The sequence below is a fragment of the Ochotona curzoniae genome, unplaced genomic scaffold (assembly GCF_017591425.1).
Source record: "Ochotona curzoniae isolate NIBS_2020 unplaced genomic scaffold, NIBS_Ocur_1.0 patch423, whole genome shotgun sequence".
Classification (NCBI taxonomy): Eukaryota; Metazoa; Chordata; class Mammalia; order Lagomorpha; family Ochotonidae; genus Ochotona; species Ochotona curzoniae.
The window spans coordinates 192,705-214,642 of NW_024466999.1; the positions used below are offsets into that span (position 1 = coordinate 192,705).

The following is a 21,938-nucleotide window of genomic DNA, read 5'->3' on the forward strand; positions in this document are numbered from 1 at the left end:
TTTTTGTAAATTGGAGCTATTAACCCACCTGGCAATGCTCCTTTCTCAAGATTAAGAGCTTATTAGCAGCCCTGCACACAACAGTGACTGGCATTTCAGGCACATTCAGGCTTGCCAAGTTTACCATGGCAACCCAGGACAGCAGAGTGACAGAAAACTCTCTTCCCTGCGTTTTTCTGTTTAGAATGACAAGGAGCAGGGACTGGTTTTATGGTGCACTGGGCTAGGCAGCCTGCAATGCTGTGTTGCTCTTCCAAGCACATGTTCAAGCAGCTGCTCAGCTTCTACCCCAGCTTCCTGGCAGCAGGGAACAGTAGCCCTAGCATTTGGACTCCTGCCACCTGAACACCAGGATGGAGTTCCTGCCTTGTGAACTAGCCCTGGCTGTTGTGGGTGTTTGGGGAGTGAAATTAGTAGATGGAAGACATGTTTGAAGCACCATTAAACAAAACAAAACCCAAAACACCAAGAACAAAGCACGGGAAGGAAGGATGCCCAAGGGCTGGAGCTGCTCAAGTGGAGGGCCCCAGCAGGCTGGCACAGCGTTGGAAGGGGCACTGTCGGTACCTAGAGCTCATGGGGGGGGGGGGAGGTAGGGCTGGCTGAGGGAGTGATGATCTGCACCAAGCTGAGGACAGCCATGCAGGGCTGGCCAGCAAACTTTCTTGTGTACAGGGCTGTGACAACAAAACAAGCCCAACTGGGATGCAGGGAGCACCTGCCATGGACGACTCAGCAAGATGCCTTCAGCTTACTGCAGTTTGGGCCGGACAGCATGCCACCCTGTACGTGCTTGGGAAATGCTAATGCTCACAAAGGGGACCAGAGGCTGGCTGGCTGGAGCCAGGTGCCAGGGCTGGGGATCAATCCAGGCATAGCCATGTATGAAAGTGCTAAACATTCACCACCAGGTGGTTTTACACTTGACCTTAGCTGAAGGGCCAAGAAGTGATCACCTCCAGGTGGTTTTAAAGATAAGATCCTCACCCAAACACAGAAGGCGTATGCACTTGGTGAGCTGGGTGGCAGCAGACAAGAGGGGATGCCAATGCAGGAAGGGTCAAAGGAGTTGATAACTTTACTCCAGTGTCACTTGCAGCCGAAACCGGAAGCACCGCTGGGACAGCCCACAGGTTTTCAGTACAAACAATGGGTGAAAAGTGGCTGTGGTAGCCACTTACTTGGTGTTTAATAGAGCCGAGCAGGGTGCCTGGCAGGTCTCTACTCAGCCAGCCCCAACACAGCCGAAGCCTCCTTTCCCTTCCCAAGCCAAAACAAATACACTTGCATATCATACAGATATGACCAGTTATGTGGAAGAGACAGGTAAACTCAGTCTCATTTTTCTGTGAAGATTTTCTATTATATCCACCAATTTACTAAAGTTGGGTGCACACATAAACCAATTTTTATTATTTATCTAAAAGGCAGAGTTTGAAGAGTGAGATCACCCATCCCGATTCACTCCCCAACAGGCCACAACGGTCAGAGCTGGGCCAGGCCATTGGCAGGCAGCTGGATCAGAACCGGAGCAGCTAGGATACAGACCAGCGAGATGTCAGTTCGCAGGCAGCAGCCTGCTGCACCAACACTGGCTTAACGTAAACACTTCTCGCGGAGTGGCTAACCCATGGTTGGGATGGAGACCTCATGCATCTGACCACTGCCTTTCAACCCAAGCAGTGGGCTGCCAGGCTCACAATTTTGCAGTCCAAGAAGGCCATGGATTTCCTGGAACCCCAGATGGCGTGGACAGCTTAAGCAAGATGAAGCCCACAAACAACTGGAGCTAGTGTGATGGTGTGGTTAAGCTGTTGGGTGCAATGTCAACATCCCATATGGGCACCAGTTCATGTCCTGGCTGCTCCACTTCAATCCAGCTCCATGCTGGGAAAACAGTGGAAGATCAAGTCCTTGGGCTGCTTCACCCACATGGGACACAGCAGCTCTTGGCTCTGGATTGGCTCAGGCAAGGCAATTTATGGCCATCTGAGGAGTGAACCACTGAATGGAAAATCTGCCTGCCTTTAAAAAAACACCACAGAGCTTGTTTTTTGTTACTTCTCATTGAAAACTAGAAACTGGGGCCATAATATGACTTAACAGATCACACGGCTACCTACAATGCTAACGTTTCATGAGTGCTGGTTTGTCATCCAGCTCCTTGTTGATGTGTTAGGGAAAGAAGATAGCTGTGCACATCCCAGGCTCCTGCTTCCGGATGTCCCAGTTCTGGCTGTTGCGGCCATTTGGGGATGGAAGTGGATGGAAGCTCTGTGTTTCTCTCTCAGCCTCTCCGTTCCTGCCTTCCAAATAAATCTTTTTTTTTTTTTTAAAGATTTATTTATTTATTGGAAAGTCAGATATACAGAGAGGAGGAGAGACAGAGAGGAAGATCTTCCGTCCAATGATTCACTCCCCAAGTGAGCACAACGGCCGATGCTATGCCGATCCAAAGCCAGGATCCAGGAACTTCTTCCGGGTATCCCACATGGGTGCAGGGTCTCAAGGCTTTGGGCCATCCTCGACTGCTTTCCCAGGCCACAAGCAGGGAGCAGGATGGGAAGTGGAGCTGCTGGGATTAGAACCAGCACCCATATGGGATCCTGGCACGTTGAAGGCGAGGACTTTAGCAGCTAGGCCACGCCACCAGGCCCTTCCAAATAAATCTTAAACAAAAACAAAAAGCAACCAAAAACACCAACCTAGAGAGTGGCTTTCCTGTTAAGCCCTCTTTGATGTGGGGTTGGTATCTGCTTGTGCAGTGCAGACACTGCTTGGGATGCTGGGGCAGAGCCTTAGCTCTGCTCCTGACCCCTATGTGCACCCGGGAAGCAGCAGATGGCTCAAGGAATTGGGTCCCTGTCACATGAGAAGACTTGGATTAAGCTCTCAAGTGCCGGCTTCAGCCTGGCCCAACCCTGGCCAGCTGTCCTGGGCATCTGGATTTTGAGTTAGTGGAAAGATCTGTCGGCTTTGCCTTTCAAACTGTTAAAAATTTTAAGAAAACTCCAAAACCGTACCATCAGTGGCTGAAGCTTCCACCTGACACGGCTTGCCAGAGCAGTCAATGCAGATGCAGCCAGCAGCTGCCAACTCACTGCACCCTGCTTTCCGTGTGCTCGCCAGCAGCCACATGTCCAAATGGGCAGTCTGTCTCTTCAGATGAGCTCTCAGGGGACAGGTTGGGCCCAGTTTTTCTGTTTACTGTGCCTGCCTAAGCCTCAGGGTTGGCCCCAGGACCCCAAAGATAGGGCTTCCCTTAGCTCCTCCTCGAGGCAGCTCTGTGTACCAGGCACCACTTACGAAGATCTCAGAGGCCAACCACTGCCCACCCCCTTGCTTCTCACTCACGCTCACTCTGGGGATACACACTCTTTGCTGACATCTGTCAACACCATCTTCTTCTGCCAGAGAAAAAGCTCTAGGGACACAGGCTGCTTCCAACGCACAGCCTGCCTGGCCTGGAGCTCCAGGACAGCCCCTTGGGCCCCCAGCAGACAGGAACCACACCTGAGTCTTGCAGCCCGTGTTAATCCGTTATGATTTATTAGCTGTACAGCAGTAGATCCTCCTCCCAGCTTTCAACCCCATTACAGATTTTATTACAGGTCTCATGTTGGCGTCCTAAAATAATGAAAAATATCACACAGTACAGCTAAGTACAAAATGCATCAACCTAGAGTCTGACAGCTAACTGATGGCTCTCTTAAAAAGCAATACACAGAAGAAAAAAAGGGCTTGAAATCAGCGAGACTGAGGCCTTCTAAAAAATGCATTTTAAACATGTGACAGTTCATGTGCAAGAATCATTTTTGAGTTGGTTTTGTTTCACATTATTAATTGTTTTTGAAGACCCAAAGTCTAAATTACTGACCTAGTGATCATTTCTGGCCCAGCCTGTGGGGACTGCTGTGACCCACTCCGAGTCAGCCTCTGGCTCGGATGGGGATTCATTATAAAATGCAGCACTTTGCTACAAACACAGTAAAGAAAATGTTGATGGGAAATCATAACTGGAGGTTAATTGTACGAAGTTCAAATGCTGGCTCCGTGGGCTGGGAATCCTGATCTTCCACGTGGAGGTCCGTCACTAGCGGTGGCAGTTTGGGTGCCAATCTGCTACATGATTGTGATCCAATTCCTTCAATAATTACACACTACCAAGTCTCTGGTAACTTAATTTGCAAGTAATTAAAATGCTGGGTTTTCTCACACTGCACTTCTTTTCAACCTCTTAATTAATGGAAAAGATTAAAATGTAAAAAAAGTTATTTACAAGCTTGACCATACCAGAAACTCTGCCAGAAAGAGGCAAAGCGTTCCGGACAGGAACCGATAGTAGCATGCCGGACTACTGGTGTGCAGCTGGCTCCGCGCAAAGGGAGCCAGGAAAAAGCAAAAGCAAAAAACAGGTTAAAAGTCTAAGGCCTCCCCAAGTCTGCATTTACAATTAAAAACTCTCTTGGGAAGAAGACCAGAGAACTCTGGGAAAGCCGGCGGCCATTCGGGAGCGGGTCACCGTCCTGCGAGGGTCAGTGTGTCTCTGTTCCCATCCAGGAGAAGCAGGCAGGCGTCGGCATGCTCCTCCGCACTTCCCAGGAAACCCTCAGGGACTCTGAACATTCCATGATTGGTTAACATCAAACAGCAAGTTCTAGTTAAATCACATTTTTCTAACATCATCCTTGAAGTTTTTGTTCTCTGTTTGGTAAAATGGTGTAAAAATGATGCTTTTCCCAAAGCCAAAAGGAGAAAAGAGAGAGAAATTGTGGGCCGTTTAAACACAGCCCAGAGCAGTCCTGTGCCCAGCACGGCCCTGCCATCACCGGTCCATCATGCTGAGGATCATCTCAGGCGTGAGGTCACCGTTAGGGGCGTCTGTGGCAGCAGGCTGTGCCTCTTCTTCCTCCCCCTCTGCAGGTTCAGCATCTGGCTCTTTCTTTACTTCCACTATAATATTTTCAATTGCACCTGTATTCTGATCTTCAACCTGGATGATCGCTGTTGCTAGCAAAAAGGAGCACAAACAGAAGAAAAGGTACATTAAAGCCCTCTGGCATACAGGGCTTGTGGCCCGGCCGGCTGCCAGTGCAAGGCAGGACAAACGGAAGCCGTCACAGTGACACAGAGGCCAGAAAACAGACTCAGACATTGAGCATGCACGTACACAGAATCGCAATTCTCTAGAAAGCAGCTGAGCACAAAAGGCTGACATTCAGGCTCACACATCTCCCAGGTGACACATTAATATCCGTGGTTGAGATCAAAACTGCAGGCTTTCTGACGGCACAAGAGGCCAGTAAGATGCAGGCAGCACATGACTAAGGATACTTCACGAATAGATGACACAGGTGACATGCCTACAGCAAGGGGACATGTTTGATTTGCAGTTCTCTCATACCACTGCCTCCCACCAGATTGTTCTCTACTGTGTGTATTGGCAAAACAAGAGGGCTGCCTCCAAAATCCACAGTTAACTTCTTTTCTCTAGCAGAACTATTTCTGGGACTTAAGGAGAACTTTTAAAGTAACAACAATCAAATTGAAACCTGCAATTTTCAGGGGCTGCGTTCTAAGCATTGGGGGGAGGCCTATGGGTGACAGAGGAAGAACCTGTGCACCCCTGCCCAGGCCCGAGCCCCTGGGACTGCTTTCCCGTGGCATGTTCTGTGGGAGCGGCCAGCCTATAGCACAGAAATCCATTCCCTCTATGCCAAAAACCCTGGCTCTCCTACATCTGTCATCCTATCAACTTGGCCAGCTGACTGACACTGGTTGTTTTGTGAGGCCACCCCAACAGCAGCACCCATCTTGTGGAATACAAGTATCTTTCTCCTCTAGGCTGTACTGCTTGAGGAAGGCTTCCTCAGTAAAAACACCTCAAAAATCCCTTCCTGAAGAATCTCTTCCCAGTGTGATGTGACCTAACTGGTTCTTGTGGCTTTGTTCCTATCTCCTCAAAAAAAAAAAAAAACAAAAAAAAAAAAAATCAAAAAACAAGAACCCATCTGGCTCCCTCACACGCGGGGGAAGATGGCAGCCTGCCTAGCGGAGACCAGGAACTTACGCTGGTTTTGTTTGGACTGGTTGGTTCTGCCTGGGGGCCGTCCTCTCCGCTTCTTGGCAGGTGGCGGGGCTGGGGTCACAGGCTGAGGCTCTGGCTCTGGCTCAATCTCCACAGCAGGTTCCTCTTCATCCTCATTGTCATCCAGATCAGGCTCAGCATTTTCTGCTCAGACACAAGAAGCATAACACAGGCGGTAAGGCAGGGAGAAAAAGCAAATAAAAAACTACATATTATGTAGTCTTTGTTTTTTAAAAAGTTTTTAAAATTTTTATTGGAAAGGCAGATTTACAGCAAGAAGGAGAGACAAAAATATCTTTCATTTGTTGGTCTCCAGAAGAAAGAATGTATTCCAGGACTCCCAAACAGGTATAGAATCCCAAGGTTTTGGGACATCCTTGACTGCTTTCCCAGGCCATAAGCAGAGGGATGGATGGGAACTGCAGCAGCTGGGATACGAACTGGTGCCATTACGTGCTCTGGCGCATGCAAGGTGAGGATTTAGCCATGCGGCTATTGCACTGGGCCAGTATAGGTTATTAACAGTTTCGTTTTCTCTCCTTCTCCCTTCCTCTCTGCAAAAATAAGTCTTACAGTTCTGTGGATAAATGCCTGATCTTAAGAACCAAATGCTGTATTTTTCAAATGACTGAATTCCCAAAACAAAGTCTAGAGAATACCTTGGTGGGTGGCACTGTCTCAAGAACAAGATTTTTCCCCCTGTTGAGTTTATACAAGCCCCCTATTGCCTGCATTGGCTCAATGCCTAGAGAACTAAAACAGGGGAAGAAAGCACATAAAAGTTAATAGGGTCGAAGGCTTATTATTAACTTGCTGAGATTTTGGCAAAGACTGTGTACACAGCAGAACACTGCTGAAACTCGGCATGCGGAGAGGGCCACCAGGCAGTGCTCTAGGGGCCAGGGAAAAGGACTGAGTGGCTGCTGTCAGTGGGATACTGCCCACACTCAGCTCCTGAGGGCTCACAGAGAAATAAAGTCCAGAACCAAAGTTCTACTAACCAGTGGTGCAGGAAACAAAAAGAACTACAGACTGTACTAGGAATCATCTACAATCTCTAGCCTAAATGTATTTCTGTAGGCTGGTACAATAGCATAACCCTCAACCCTGTGGCGCAGGTATCCTACATGGGCACTGTTTTGTATCTCAGCTCCTCCATGTGATCCAGCTCCCTGCTTGTGGCCTGGGAAACCAGTGGAGTATGGCCCAAAGTCTAGGGATCTTCCACCTGTGTGGCAGACCTGAAAGAAACTGCTGGCTTCCCTTCCAGCTTTGGATTAGCTTAGAGCTGGTTGTGGCCATGTGGGGAAGGAACTAGCAGATGGAAGACCTTTTTCTCCATCTTTCCACTCTGCAAAATTTGCCTTTCAAATAAAAATAAATAAATTTAAACAAAACGAAACAAAACAAAAAAAAACCCCTGTTTGGAAACTGGTCTTGTTAGAGATGAACCACAGACATGAATGGGGTTGATCAGGAGCTTATATGGAATCCTGGAGCACGCAAGGTGAGGATTAGCCATTAGGCCATCATGCCGAGCCCCCTCCCAGCCAGGTAGGCAGGTATGCAGCTGAAGAGCATTGCCCAAACTCATTTGGAGCCCTCCCATTTAAGCTCTGCACATTCACAGTCCAAGGTGCCTTCTCACCAGGAGGACAGCAGGCTAGCTACCTGCACTCAATACTCCCACTTACAGCTGTGCCTGTGGAATCCAACATGGCTTCCCATTTACAAGACCCATTCTCTCTTACATGTTGGTAGACAAGCTGCTGCTTTTTTTTTTTTTTTTCATTTTCTTATTTTTATTGCAAAGTCAGATATACAGAAAGGAGCGACAGAGAGAAAGCTCTTCCACCTGCTGATTCACTCCTCAAGTGGTCACAACGGAGAGAGCTAAGCCAACCCAAAGCCAGGAGCTCGGAGCCTCCCTATGGGAGACCCCGAAGAAGCTCATGGCTTCACTTTGTATTTAATTGAACACTGCATGTAAGCTACTGTAAGCACTGGAATGCCTTGTAAAAAAAAAAAGAAAATTTGCTAAGAAAATACTAACTGCTGGGGTTGACATGATGACTCAATTAGCTAATCCTGTCTAGCAAGCACTGGCATTCCAAATGAAGGCTGACTCATGTCCCAGGTGCTCCAATTCCCATCCAGCTCCCTGCTGTGGGCTGGGAAAGAAGGAAAGGATGGCCAAGTCCTTGGGACTCTGCACCCACATGTAAGACCCAAAGGAAGTTCCTGGCTCCTGGCTTTAGATCAGCTCTGCCCTGGCCATTGTGTTCATTTGGATAGTGAAACAGTGGATGGACGATACTTCTGTCTCTCCTTTCTATAAATCTACCTAATAAGTAAATCTGAAAAACTACTAACTGCTGCTATAAACATCCATCATGGACCCAAAATAAGTCAAATCAAATGGAAACAAATCATGAAGTCTGTCACTTACCACTGTCAGAGGAATCCTCTTTTTTCGACCGCATCTTCCTTTTCCTGCCACGTTTACTTTTCTTTGTCTCTCCTCCATTCTCCCCTTCTACACCATCTGGACCAGCACAATTATCAGCATGCCTTGCCATGGTATTCTATAAAAGGAATAAAATCCTCTTTACACTACTAAAAAAGCTTAGACCAGACTGCAAGTTTTTGTATTTTAGTTAAATTTGAGGTGTCCATATTATTCCTAAAAGTTCTGCAAGAAAAAGCCAAAAGATAGAAAGGACAAAGAAAGGCGACACCAGCTGCTTGTCTTGTGCAAACAGGACAAATGTCAGCACCCTGAGCAGAGACTCAGGATGCAGTCAAGCAAGCCGCGGGACAGACCCAGGTCATACACACTACAGCAACTGCCTCCCATTAGCACACTCCTTCAGGAGACTCTCTTTCCCAGCAGAGATGTGTTGATGCATGGGCAGAGAGCCTCTAGAAGGGAATCAAGGCAGGAGGAAAGGAAAAAAATGAAAAACATTTGTCCTATCCTTCTTCCTTCATACCTCCATCCTTTCCACTCTAATCAGTGACCCACACAGGACCTTCTGAATTATGTGGACATTAAAAATAAAATAAATTTATTGGCCTGGTGCCGTGGCCTAGTGGGTAAAGTTCTCGCCTTGAACGCGCCTGGGATCCCATATGGGAGCCAGTTCCAATCCCGGCAACTCCACTTCCCATCCAGCTCCCTGCTTGTGGCCTGGAAAGGCAGCTGAGGACAGCCCAAATCATGGGACCCTGCACCACCCACCTGGGAGACCTGGAAGAAATTCCTGCTTCCTGGCTTCGGACCAGCACAGCACCGGCCATTACAGTCACTTGGGGAGTGAATCATCGGATGGAGAATCTTCCTCTCTGTCTCTCCTCCTCTCTGTATATATCTGACTTTCCAATAAAAATAAATAAATCTTTAAAAAAATTTTCTATTTATAGAGAAAGTATGGTAATCAAGAATTTGATAAGAATTCTAAAAGGAAAGTTTGCTTTTTCTTAAAAAGTTCTGAAGATCAACTTACTTATCTGAAAGGCAGAATTAAAGACAGAATCCTTCCATTCTCTAGTTCACTCTCCAAATGGCTGCAACTGGCTCAGGCTGGGGCGAGGCCAACCTTAGGAATCTCAAACTCCATCCAGGTCTCTCCCACATAGATAGTATGGGCACAAGCATTTTGACCATCTTTTGCTACTTTCCCAGGCACATCAGCCGGGAGCTGGGCCAGAAGTGAAGCAGCTGAGACTTGAACCCACACTCATACAAGAGGCCAGCATGGCAGACAGTGGCTTAACCCACTATACCACAAAGCTAGCCGCAAAATTGAAGCTCAAGCCTTACCCGTCGTGTAAATGTTTTCCCACACTTAGAACAGACGAAGGCCGCAGGGACAAAGTTGGGGTCGTGATAGCGCTTGAAGTGCATGTCGAGCAGCTGCTTCTGGCGGAAGGTCTTGTCGCAGTGGCTGCAGGCATAAGGCTTCTCTCCAGTGTGGGTGCGTTTGTGCATGATCATGTGCCTCTCCTACAACACATCCGAGGGAGGGGAAAGTCCTTAAGAGTGCGGGGTCACAGGCACATGCAGGCCACCCTCAACGCTAAGGATGCTAACAGCATTTCCACCAGGGTGCAGAACCATGTCCCCCAATTCTAACACAGGTAAGGTTGCTAATGTCTAGCAGATGATCTCTCTATCTTCTTACCTACGTATCATGTCCCAGGACCAGAGCCTTCTGTCTTAAGGCCTGGACTTAATTCCTACAGTTTTAAGAAGGTGGCAGTCTGTGTTAGGGGAAGGTAAGCTGCAACTCAAGTAAGCTGTAACTAGAGGCTGAAATGATACAACGCACAAACAGCATCACCCCTGAATTTGGTGACTCCCCTCATAAGCCATTGGATGTTATCTCTGGAAATGGCTCCCACAGTAGGTATAGAAACCCCTTTGCTAATAGGTCACACTAAAGGGGCATCAACTGCTTTTTACCTATGGTGGCCCCTACCTGTCTACAAGCGTAATCACACTGGTCACACTTAAAGCGCTTCTCATTCTTGTGTGACTTCTGATGCTGGATAAGGGCATAGCGCTCGTGAAACACCGCATCGCAGTACCGGCACTTCTTGCCTTGTTCAATATAGGAATGCTGCTTTCGCAAGTGGACACCTGACAGCAAAAGACAAAGCCCAGTCTGACTCATGAAAACACAAACAAGCAATACAATAAGAACACATTTCTTCTGTTGCTTAAAAAACTATTTGGCTGCTATACAGAAAGTTAATTCGAAAGAGGAACAATATCCACATGAAGACCAGGTAAGATTCATGGGAGAAGACAGTGGCTTGGACAAGGAGGGGCAGCAATGGGTATGAAAGAAAGGGAAACTGATGTGAAATGTTAGACAGCATCTGATGGCTGACTCACAATGAGGAAAAGAAGTGGCTGTCAGGAATGGCTTCCAGATTTTTGTCTTGGAAAACTAGGTGGGTAGTGGGGCTGATCACTGAGACAACGTAAGGGCAGGAGAGGGCGACTACTAAGCTGTATGTTAACTTAAGGAACTGTGAAGGGGAGTTTCTGATCTTCAGTTATGAACTTACTTACTTTGGATGCTTAAAACATGAGAAGAGGAACAGGGAGGGCAAAAAACAGACATTTATATAAGTTTAGCCCCCCAAGAAAGGTGTGTGATAGAGAAGGCAAATCTGGGAGTTAATGAGATTTGTGAGTCCTTGGGAGCTGATGAGATCTTCAAAGTAAAGTATAGAGAGACTGGCATTGTGACACAGGGGGTTAAACTTTTGTCAACAGTGCTGGAATCCCATTTGGACCCCACATTGAGTCCTGCTTGCTCCAGTTCCAATTGGGCTCTTAGCTCTGGACTAGCTGTTGTGGCCATTTAGGGAGTGAATCAACGAGTAGAAGCCCACTCTGTCTCTCCTCCCTTACCTTTCTCTGTAACTCTGCCTTTAAAAAGTAAATAAATACATTCAATGATCTTGGTAAGAGCCCAATTACCTGAGCAATGTAGAAACCAGACGAGAGGGAAATCAGAAGAAAGGAAGATCAAGAGGGCTGTCACTCCTCATGAAAGCCGTCTGGGAAGGAGATAGAGTGGAATTCTGAGGAAACTTTCTTCTTTTTTTAAAAAAAGATTTATTTGTATTGGAAAGGCAGATTTACAGAGAGAAGGAGAGATGGAAAGATATTCTGTCGCTGGTTCACTCAAGTGGCCGCAACAGCTGAAGCTGAGATGATGGAAGCCAGGAGCCTCCTTCCGGGTCTCCCATGCGGGTGCAGGGCTCTGGACCGTCCTCAACTGCTTTTCCAGGCCACAGGAAAGGAGTTAAATGGGAAGCCAGACCTCCAGGATTAGAATCGCTGCCCATATGGGATCCTGGAGCTTGTGGACAGAGGCCTGGCCAACTGAGCCATCGCTCTGGCCCCAGGAAAAGACACTTTCTAAAAGAAGAGACAAGTGCCATGTTTTGTGAAAGACCAAGGAGAACGTGGAAATGAAGATAAAGATGGTGTAAAGACTGCATAGAAGACAACAGAATGGGATTCAGGGCCAAAGCGAACAGATGGTTGCACATGGGAACATCGCTCCAAAAGCTGAAGGGCAAACAGACATGAATGCAAGTGTAAGCAGGCTAATAGGTTTGACAGCAAAGTTTAGTTTCAGTTTGTTGTATGTATTATCTGTTTTACTGTGAAGGAGGAACAAAAGTCATTCATTTACACAGGAAAGAAGAAACAGAAAGGAAGATTAGCAAGTAAAAGATAGCAAAAGGGGCAGTACTGTGGCACGGCAGGTAGTGCCATCCCACATAGGCATCGCTTTGAGTCGTTGATGCTCTACTTCTAATCTGGCTCCCTGTTGGTGGCCTGGAAAGTGAAGTGGAAGATGGTCCAACTGTTTCCATCCCTGTTACCCACATAGGAAACTCAGAGGAATATCTTGGCTCCTGGCTTTGGTCTGGCAAGCCTAGCTATTGTAGCCATATGCATGTGACCAGTGAATGGAAGACCTCTCTCTCTCTCTCTCTCTCTGGAACTCTTTTAATTAATAAATAAATGTTAAAAAAGAAAAGCGGGGGTGGGAGGGTAGGGGTAGAAGTGATTTGCCCAATTCTGTTAGCTCACAGTGCCTCCCTCACAGCTTGCATCTAAACCTTTTCCTCGCCAGGAAAATGGGTACACGTCTGACACATCTAACATAAAGGGCCAGACTGCCCAGTCACAAGTAAGGCATTTGGGATCATGAATTTATGGTGCTCTATCTCTGCATCATTAACATGGTATCTCACCAAACTGAATGAGGGTTGGTTCTGAGGAATGGAAATGTGGAAAGGGGATGGAGGACTCTGCTTTTTACCTTTAACAGACTTATTTATTTATCAGACTAAAACTAGGCCTGCTTTTAAAGAGAGAGGAAATGTATACTTCACTTGGATTGGTTTAGGGAACTTATTATTGGATATTAAAGAGACTCATACTGAGCTTGCTATGCAGGGTCTAAGAGGCATCACGTGTGTAATAAGCGGCATGCTTATTTACAATATTTTTAAAAAGGGATCATCCAGGTAGTGGCCATATGGCTCATACTGCTCATAAGACATGACTGGAATTAAAGTATAATTACTATTAAAAAAAAAAAAAAGAAACTCCCCCAACAAAATCACTTCATTTATCTGGACACTGCTTCTTCAATCTTTCTGAAATGAGCATTTGAGCCTGTGGGTCTTGTGTGAAACCCAAATCCAGTTTGCATTCTAGTCAATTCAGTCATAGTAACACAAAAATGTTTTAAGATACCAGATAAACTGCATAATTTCCCTCAAAACCTTTTGAGTAAAAACAATGCTGCAAAAAGGCAGGCCACGCTTACCCTGTGGCTGGGTGCACAGCTGCTATGGCCTGGCACTTAAACACCCCAGGGGAGAAACCGCTAGAGAGGACTCGAGGGCTTAAGTCCAGCTTTGACCTCCTAAGCAGCATTGTATGGTTTGGGAAAGACACCCCTCTGGGTCTCAGGGTCATCACCTATAAAGTCAGAATAACATAAGACTTGATTTCTTCATCAGGTTGTTGTGAAGATCAAATGAGCAAAAAATTCAAACACAAGAAATTTTGTGAGTTATAACAATGTAAGTAAATATAAAAGTGAGGATAGGGTTCAGGCAGCAGTGTATTTTGGACAGCAAACAGAATGTGTAATACTGATACTTACCAATAAGATAGTCCAATTACTTACAGACAGTACAAATGTTATGAAAAAAATTGATATGGACTGACCTTAATTTGAATCATATTATGTTACTTCCCTATTTGAGAAATGAAGGCTACTAATTAAAGACACATTTTGTTTTCTTCAATTAGAGCTCCAATTAATTTAAAGATGAGCTCTGTTTAGATTATTACCTGGCTGCAGGAACAGAAGAGCTAAGGGAGAACAAAGCAGGTTAGCAATGCTTTTGTTAAGTGACAGACCATTCACATACACTGAACAGAAGAGCTGGAAGGAACTCCTGATTTCAAAATACATCAAAATATGGTGTTCATGTGCCTCTGGTAAATCTACTTACCCAAATCACTTTTTCGGGCTATTACAGTGTCACAGTGGGGACAGTGAAATTTGGCCACATTTTCTGTGTGCTTTTGTAAAATGTGCATCTTCATGGTACCACTCTGGGTAAACCGAGCATGACAAATATAACATTCATAAGGTTTTTCTCCTTAAAAAGAAATACAGAATGAACAAATTAGATAAAGTGAGCGAATGGTGTAATTTAATTGGAGTGCATCTGAGGGGAGAGAGGTCAGGCTATAGCCTCTCCTCTAGCTCATGGAGGCTGAGGCTGGCTAAGTCCTAAACCACTGCCAGCCACCTCTCGGCTTCAGGGAAAGTAGTTCTTTTAACCATGCTTACCTGTGCAGGAAGAGTATGTGGAGTTTTTGTTAGTTTTTCTTCTTAGGAAAAGACTGAACTTAAAAAAAGCTTGTTCAAGTTAAGACAAAAGTACTAATATGTCTTTAAACAATGAATTCAGAGAATTCAAAGAGTACTGTCAAATAAGTACTACTTTCATGCCAGTCTTCCATTCAGGTAAGGAATGGGAGTAACTGGTGGTCCGTGGGTCCTATGGGATATAATCCCATGAATATGAGGGGAGGTCTTACCTGAATGGGTTCTCATGTGCCTTTTCAACTTGTATGTGTCTCTGCTGGCATAACTGCACAAGCTGCACTGGAACGGCCGCTCTCCAGTATGAGAACGGATGTGACGTTTTAATTTGCTAACCTGAAACATGAAAGCATACGATCCTCTTATGTTTTCATTTATGTGCACTTAACACAGCATCTAAATCTAAAAGCTTAGATTTAGTGCAAAAAAGTCTAGAATCTAGAAACAAGGTCTGGAGGCTGGCACTGTGGCACGTCAAGCTGCTGCCTGCCATGGCATCATTTCATGAGTGCTTGTTGCAGTCCCAGTTACTCCATTTCCCATCCAGCTCCTGCTAAGGTACCTGAGAATGCAGCAGAGATGGCCCAGCTGCTTGGGACCTTCATATGGGAGACTATGATGGACATGCAGCCTCCTAGCACTGGCTAGGACAGCCCCAACTGCGGCTAACTGGGGAAGAGAATCAGCAGAGAGGGAGAATAAAAATTTAGACAGCACAGAAAAGTTGAAAAGATTTCCCCCCCTTTCCTTTATTTACAAACCTTGCTTTTCTAATCTTTATAATCCAAGAAAAGCAGGTAAACTGATAAGGGATAGATGAGTCAAGATCTTTCATTATTTTCATCATTAAAAAACATATATTTATATATAACATATATTTATTTATTTATTTATTGGAGGCAGATTAACAGAGAAGGAGAGACACAGAAAAATGTTCCATCTGCTAGTTTTCTCTCCAAAAAGCCTCAATGGCTGAAGTAGAGCTGATCTGAAACCAGAAGCCAGGAGCTCCTTCTGGGTCTCCTATGCAGGTGCAGTCTCAAGTCTATGGACCGCTCTCTACGACTTTCTCAAGCCATAAGCAGGGGGTGGGATAAGTGGAGCAGAGGGACATGAACCACTGCCCATGCAGGATGCTGGTGCTTGCAGGCAGAGGATTAGACAGTTGGGCCATCACACTGGGACCAATAAAATTTACTTAAAAGTTAATTCATTGTATATAAATGGAAGTAGAGCTTAACAATTAGGAAGTTACAGGTGTATGTTATATTGAGTGAATAAAGAAAAGTTTTATGAAACTATAATCCAATAATGAACTCTGAATAAAATCCTGTCAACTTGAGAACATCTTTATAGCAGAAAATAATAAATGGATTCGCTCTGAAAAATTAGAATTATTCACAAAAAATTATATGACAAGAGATCTATGAGTAGTATTGCTTAAATGATCAGCTTCTAGATATCCTAGCTAACAGAATACTAAATAAACTAAATTGGTTTCTTGAAGGCACAATGAATACCAGCTAAAACACAAAGCAGTGAAAATTCATTTGGTAGTCAGATGCTAAGTCTATAGAAATCTGTCACTTTCATGGTGTGTCGCAATGGCCAAAGCTTCCTACCTGTGAAGATGCCAGCATCTTATACTGAAGCCCAGGTTAAGTTCCTGCATTCTGCTTCTAACCCGCTGTCACTGTGCCTGGGAAAGCAGCAGATGTCCCATGCACTCAGGCCCCTATCACCCATCAGAGACCAGGACGGAGACTTTGGCCCTTGCCCTGGACCACCCCTAAGCAATGAGGCTATTTGGGTAGCAGAGGCCCAAGCATTTGACTTGACTTCTGTTGTATTTTCAGGCACATTAGCAGGGAGGTGGCCTGGAAAAAGAACAGCCCCCATGGTAAGCTGGTGTCACAGGCAGCACCTTAACTATGAGCCACAGCCCAGCCCCAGTAAAATCAGTAACTATACTGTACAGATTGAATTTACATATTGAAAAGCGCTTGGAACCAGAGTGTGTTTTTGTTCTTTTTTTTTAATTTAAGATTTATTTATTTTTATTGGATAGGCAGATACACAGAGGAGGAGAGAAAGAAAGGAAGGTCTTCCATGCGACAGTTCATTCCCCCAAGTGGCCGCAATGGCTGGAGCTGAGCCAATCTGAAGACAGGAGCCAGGAGCTTCTTCCGGGTCTCCCAATCGGGTGCAGGGTCCCAAGGATTTGGGCTGTCTTCTAATTCCCCAGGCCTTAAGCAGGGAGCTGGATGGGAAGCTGTGCCACCAGGATTAGAACCAGTGCCCATACAAGATCCTAGCATGTTCAAGATCAGTATGTTAGCTACTAGGCTACTGTGCTGGGCCCGAGGCACAATTATATTGCATTTTAAGATATCTGTGTATGTATATATATGAAAAGAAATACTTTTTTTTAAGGTTTATTTTATTTTTATTGGTAAGTCAAGATATACAAAGAGGAGGAGAGACAGAGAAGATCTTCCATCTGTTGATTCACTCCCTAAGCAGCCGCAACAGCCGGAGCTGTGCCGATCCAAAGCCAGGAGCCCGGAGCCATTTCCACATCTTGCATGCGGGTGCAGGGTCCCAGGGCTGTGGGCCATCCTCAACTACTTTCCCAGGCCAAAAGCAGGAGCTGGATGGGAAGCAGGGCCTCTGGGATTAGAACCGGCGAGCATAACGGATCCCTGCACTTTCAAGGCCAGGACTTTAGCCACTAGGCCATCACGCTAGGCCCTAAAATGAAATACTTTGAGGATGGGACTTAACCCTAACCACAGGATTCCTTTGTTTCTTATGAAATCTTACAAAGCCTGAAGATGGTTTTATACAATAGTCTTTGTTTACATGTTTCCGTGTTGTTTTTTATAAGATTTGATTATCTGGGACCTGGTGGTGTGGCCTAGCGGCTAAAGTCCTCGCCTTCAACGTGCCAGGATCCCATATGGGCGCTGGCTCTAATCCCGGCAGTGTCCACTTCCCATCCACTGGCTTATGGCTTAACTGTTCACAACAGCCAAGGCTGAAGTAGGTTCTCAGAAGTCAGTGAGTCTCCCATGTGGGTGAGAGGGACCTAATATTTGAAATATCACTTGCTGCCTCACGGGGTGAACATCTTGGAGTCAACAAAGTTCAGGTAGGACTCAAACCCAGACATTCCAATATGGGATGCAGGTGTTTCAAACTGTACGTTAATCACTGTGTCCAATGCCATCCTTAGACCTGTGTTTTGTGGGATTTTATTATTTAGACTTACAGTCGATTTTATTTATGTTAATATCCATATCCAGATTTTGTATTAAGATAGCTTCAAATAATGAAGCTGATGAGTCTTTAATTTTTAAATGTACTGGATACAGTTATTGCTTCCAAGTTGGTAGGACTTGCTGGTAGTAACCTGTGGAATTGGCACTTGTCCAACATATAAATGTCTCATGCTTGTTACTTTTCTTGAGAGAAGGTGTGTTGGTGAGGAGTTAATAATCTAATTAAGTTTCTCCACTTAAGAGTCTGGGTAGTTAGACGCTTCACTGGAATCATGATCTTCCTCACAAAGATACTCTGAAGGAAGCGAACACTTACTTCCACACTGGCGTAATCACACATGGAACACTTAAATGGCTTCTCGTGGGTATGTTTGTAACGACGGTGCCGCACCAATTCTCCACTGGTCACAAAGGCCATGTCGCAGTCTGGGCACTTGTGAGGACGAGTACCTAAAGAAAGGAGGACATAACAAAAGAAAGAACAAGATAAAGTACATAGATATTGACAGAAAGTCCAGTGTGTAACAGCACTGTAGCATGGTACTGGATCTTCGTCAATTCATTAAGTTTGCAGAGAGTAGCTCAAAAACTTACAGGAAAGTCCAACTAGATTTACAACAGTAATCCTAGGATACAACATGTGTCAAATATTCAGCTTCTGTTAATTATGCATTTGGACCTATTGCCTTTGATTATGAAATTATTCTATTTTCTGAATACCTTTTTTTTTTTTTTAATTTATTTATTTGAAAGTCAGATATACAGAGAGGAGGAGAGACAGAGAGGAAGATCTTCCATTCAATGATTCACTCCCCAAGTGAGCACAATGGCCGATGCTATGCCGATCCGAAGCCAGGAGCCAGGAACCTCGTCCAGGTCTCCCACACGGGTGCAGGGTCCCAAAGCTTTGGGCCGTCCTCGACTGTTTTCGCAGGCCACAAGCAGGGAGCTGGATGGGAAGTGGAGCTGACGAGACTAGAACCGGCACCCATATGGGATCCCGGTGTGTTCAAGGCAAGGACTTTAGCCACTAGGCCACGCCGCCGGGCCCTGAATATCTTGGTTATCATGCATTAAAAGAAATTTCAAGGCCCAGCGCAACAGTGTAGTGGTTGAAGTCCTCACCTTGAATGCATCGGGATCCCATATGGGCACCAGTTTTAATCCTGGCAGCCTAGCTTCCCATCCTGCTCCCTGCTTGTGGCCTGGAAAAGCAGTTGAGGATGGCCCAAAGCCTTGGGACCCTGCACTCACGTAGGAGACCCAGAAGAAGCTCCTAGCTCCTGGCTTCAGATTGATTCAGTTCCAACCATTGCGGCCACTTGGGGAGTGAACCTGCGGATGGAAGATTTCTCTTCCTGTCTGTATATCTGCCTTTCCAATACAAATAAATAAATCTTTAAAAAAAAAAAAAAGAAATTTCAGTATTTCAGCTTTTGCTAAAATTAGAATACCTTTCATTCCCTGATGCTTTATCAAGTTCAAGCCACAGAATTTCACTCTAGATCTCTCTGTTTCTCTAACACTTTGCTTTTTTTTTTTTTTAAAGATTTATTTTTATTATTTTTTCATTGGAAAGGCAGATATACAGAGAGGAGAGACAGAGAGGAAGAGCTTCCGTCTGATGATTCACTCCCCAAGTGAGCGCAACGGGCCCATACTATGCCGATCCGAAGCCAGGAGCCTCTTCCGGGTCTCCCACGCAGGTGCAGGGTCCCAAAGCCTTGGGCCGTCCTCGACTGCTTTCCCAGGCCACAGGCAGGGAGCTGGAAGCTAAGCGAGGCTGCCGGGATTAGAACCGGCGCCCATATGGGATCCCGGGGTGCTAGGCGAGGACCTTTAACCACTTGCGCCACCGCGCCGGGCCCCACTTTGCTTTTAAAACAAATAAATCGGGGCCCGGCACGGTGGCGCAGTGGTTAAGGTCCTCGCCTTGCACGCCCGGGATCCCACGTGGGCGCCGGTTCTAATCCCGGCAGCCCCGCTTCCCTTCCAGCTCCCTGCCTGTGGCCTGGGAAAGCAGTCGAGGACGGCCCAAAGCTTTGGGACCCTGCTCCTGCGTGGGAAACCTCAAGGAAGTTCCTGGTTCCTGGCTCTGGATCAGCAGAGCAGACCGTTGCGCTCACTTGGGGAGTGAATCATCAGACAGAAGATCTTCCTCTCTATCTCTCCTCCTCTCTGTATATCTGACTTTGTAATAATAAATAAATAAATATTAAAATTAAAAAAGGTGTTTTTTAATATACTCTCACATAGCATCTCCAGAACTTTTTTTTTAAATTGAGAGGCAGAAAAAAGAACAAGCTCTCCCACATAATGGCCTCACATGCCCCAATAGCTAGGGCCAAAGTCAAGAGCTGGGAACTCAATCTAGGTCTCCATGTGAGTGGCTTGAACCCAATCACCTGAGCTGTCACAACATCCCAGGGTTTGCAATGAAAGGATACTAGAGTTGGAACTAGGAACTGAACTCAGGCACTCTCATGTAGGATTCAGGCATTGTTTCTTAAGCAGCTTCACTTTATATACTATAAAATTCATTTATTTCAAGTGTACAGTAGGTTTCAGTAAATGTATAGGGCAACCATTTCTATAACTGAATTTTGGAATATTTCCACACCACTGAAAAGATCCTTACGTCCACTTGCTATCAACTGCAGGCCTGTTCCCAGGTTTGCTCAGACCAGGTTTGTCTAATTATTGTAATCCACTAAAGCCTTAGAAACCCAAGGCAACTCCCAAATGAAAGCCAGAACTAGGCTTGAAATCAATTTGAGCTGTCTATGTTCATGTATGTCATCCGGGACTCTAGGGTAGGAATTCCTACATCCCAAGCAAGTCAAAGGACATGTTATTTACACAGGCCAAAGCAGTAAGTGCTCTGTATCTGCCATCATGCATCTGTCTGTGTAGGAGGAGAGTGTGCCGCAAGGGCTGAGACCTGATGAGTAATGTGTATCCCAGACAGAAGGCCAGTTGGTTCATCTTTATGCAGCTTTACCAGCACCTAGAAAGTTACTGAAATCTCCAGCTTCACACAGCTATCCATGACAGCACCATCACCAAGTTCTCATTGCCCTGCTCATAAGGACAAGCAAGATGTTGGCATTTTAACCAGAAAGCTAACCATTCACTCTTCTGTATTAGAAACATCATGCACAGGTAATAATGTCAACACTATAAAGAGATACAGCTCACAACTCATACAGTACTGTTTTCACAGACCTATTCAGTAACTATAGATGGGGGCCCGGTGTGATGGCTCAAATGGGTAATGCTCCATTTCAAAATGCAGAGATCCCATATGGTGCTGGTTTATGTCCTAGCTGCTGCACTTCCCACCTGGCTCTGATTGTGGCCTGGGAAAGTAGTAGAAAATGGCTCAAGGACTTGGGACCCTGTATCCATGTGGAAGATCCAGAAGAGGCTCCTGGGTTTGAATTGGCTCAGCTCTGGCCATTGTAGTCATGTAGGGAATGAATCAAAGGATGGAAGATCTTTCTGGATCTCCTGTCTGTGAACTTTCCTTTCAAATAAAAATTTAAAAAATCTGGGCCTGGTGCGATATCATAGTGGTTAAAATCCTTGCCTTGAATGCGTGCCTGGGATCCTATATGGGCACCAGTTCTAATCCTCGCGCCCCACTTCCCATCCAGCTCCCTGCTTGTGGCCTGGGAATGCAGTCAAGGACAGCACAAGACTTTGTGAACCTGCACCTGCGTGGGAGACCTGAAGAGGCTCCTGCATCGGATTGGCTTAGCTCCAGCCATTGTGGCCGCTTGGGGAGTGAACCATCGGACGGAAGATCTTCCTCTCTGTCTCTCCTCTCTGTATATCTGCCTTTCCAATAAAAATAAATAAAATCTTAAAAAAAAAAAGCTTTTTTTTCCCCCCTTTTAAGGGGTGAGTGCCTTGAGAATGGATTCACAATATAGCAAAGGGACAAGTCTACTGCACAATGATTCTGTTAGAAGAAAAAGATTTCTGGAGAGACACAGGACTAGAATTATTAGTACCTAAGAAATTCAATGGATATGAATTTTCTCAATTTGCTATTTCAGTACCCCTAAGAATACCCTTTATGAAAAGTATATAGATTCTTGTGCTACAGAAAAGTGCAACAGT

At 45.6% G+C, this 21,938-nt stretch overlaps 1 protein-coding gene across 5 annotated transcripts in view; it reads right to left on the bottom strand.

Moving 5' to 3' along the window:
- Positions 1-3,527: 3,527 nt before the first annotated feature.
- The window catches only part of LOC121167745 (transcriptional repressor CTCF-like), a 50,207-nt gene continuing 31,796 nt past the window's right edge, over positions 3,528-21,938 (bottom strand). For 3 of the 5 annotated variants that reach the window (XM_040997323.1, XM_040997328.1, XM_040997322.1), the window contains 8 exons: positions 18,130-18,263; positions 14,748-14,868; positions 14,153-14,302; positions 10,570-10,730; positions 9,912-10,094; positions 8,538-8,673; positions 6,071-6,235; positions 3,528-5,010 (listed from right to left, as the gene is read on the bottom strand). In XM_040997323.1, the coding sequence (XP_040853257.1) occupies positions 4,826-5,010; positions 6,071-6,235; positions 8,538-8,673; positions 9,912-10,094; positions 10,570-10,730; positions 14,153-14,302; positions 14,748-14,868; positions 18,130-18,263 (1,235 nt within the window). In that variant the 3' untranslated portion in view covers positions 3,528-4,825. The remainder of the gene's footprint in view (positions 5,011-6,070; positions 6,236-8,537; positions 8,674-9,911; positions 10,095-10,569; positions 10,731-14,152; positions 14,303-14,747; positions 14,869-18,129; positions 18,264-21,938) is intronic. The other 2 variants (XM_040997325.1, XM_040997324.1) reach the window with 2 other exon arrangements.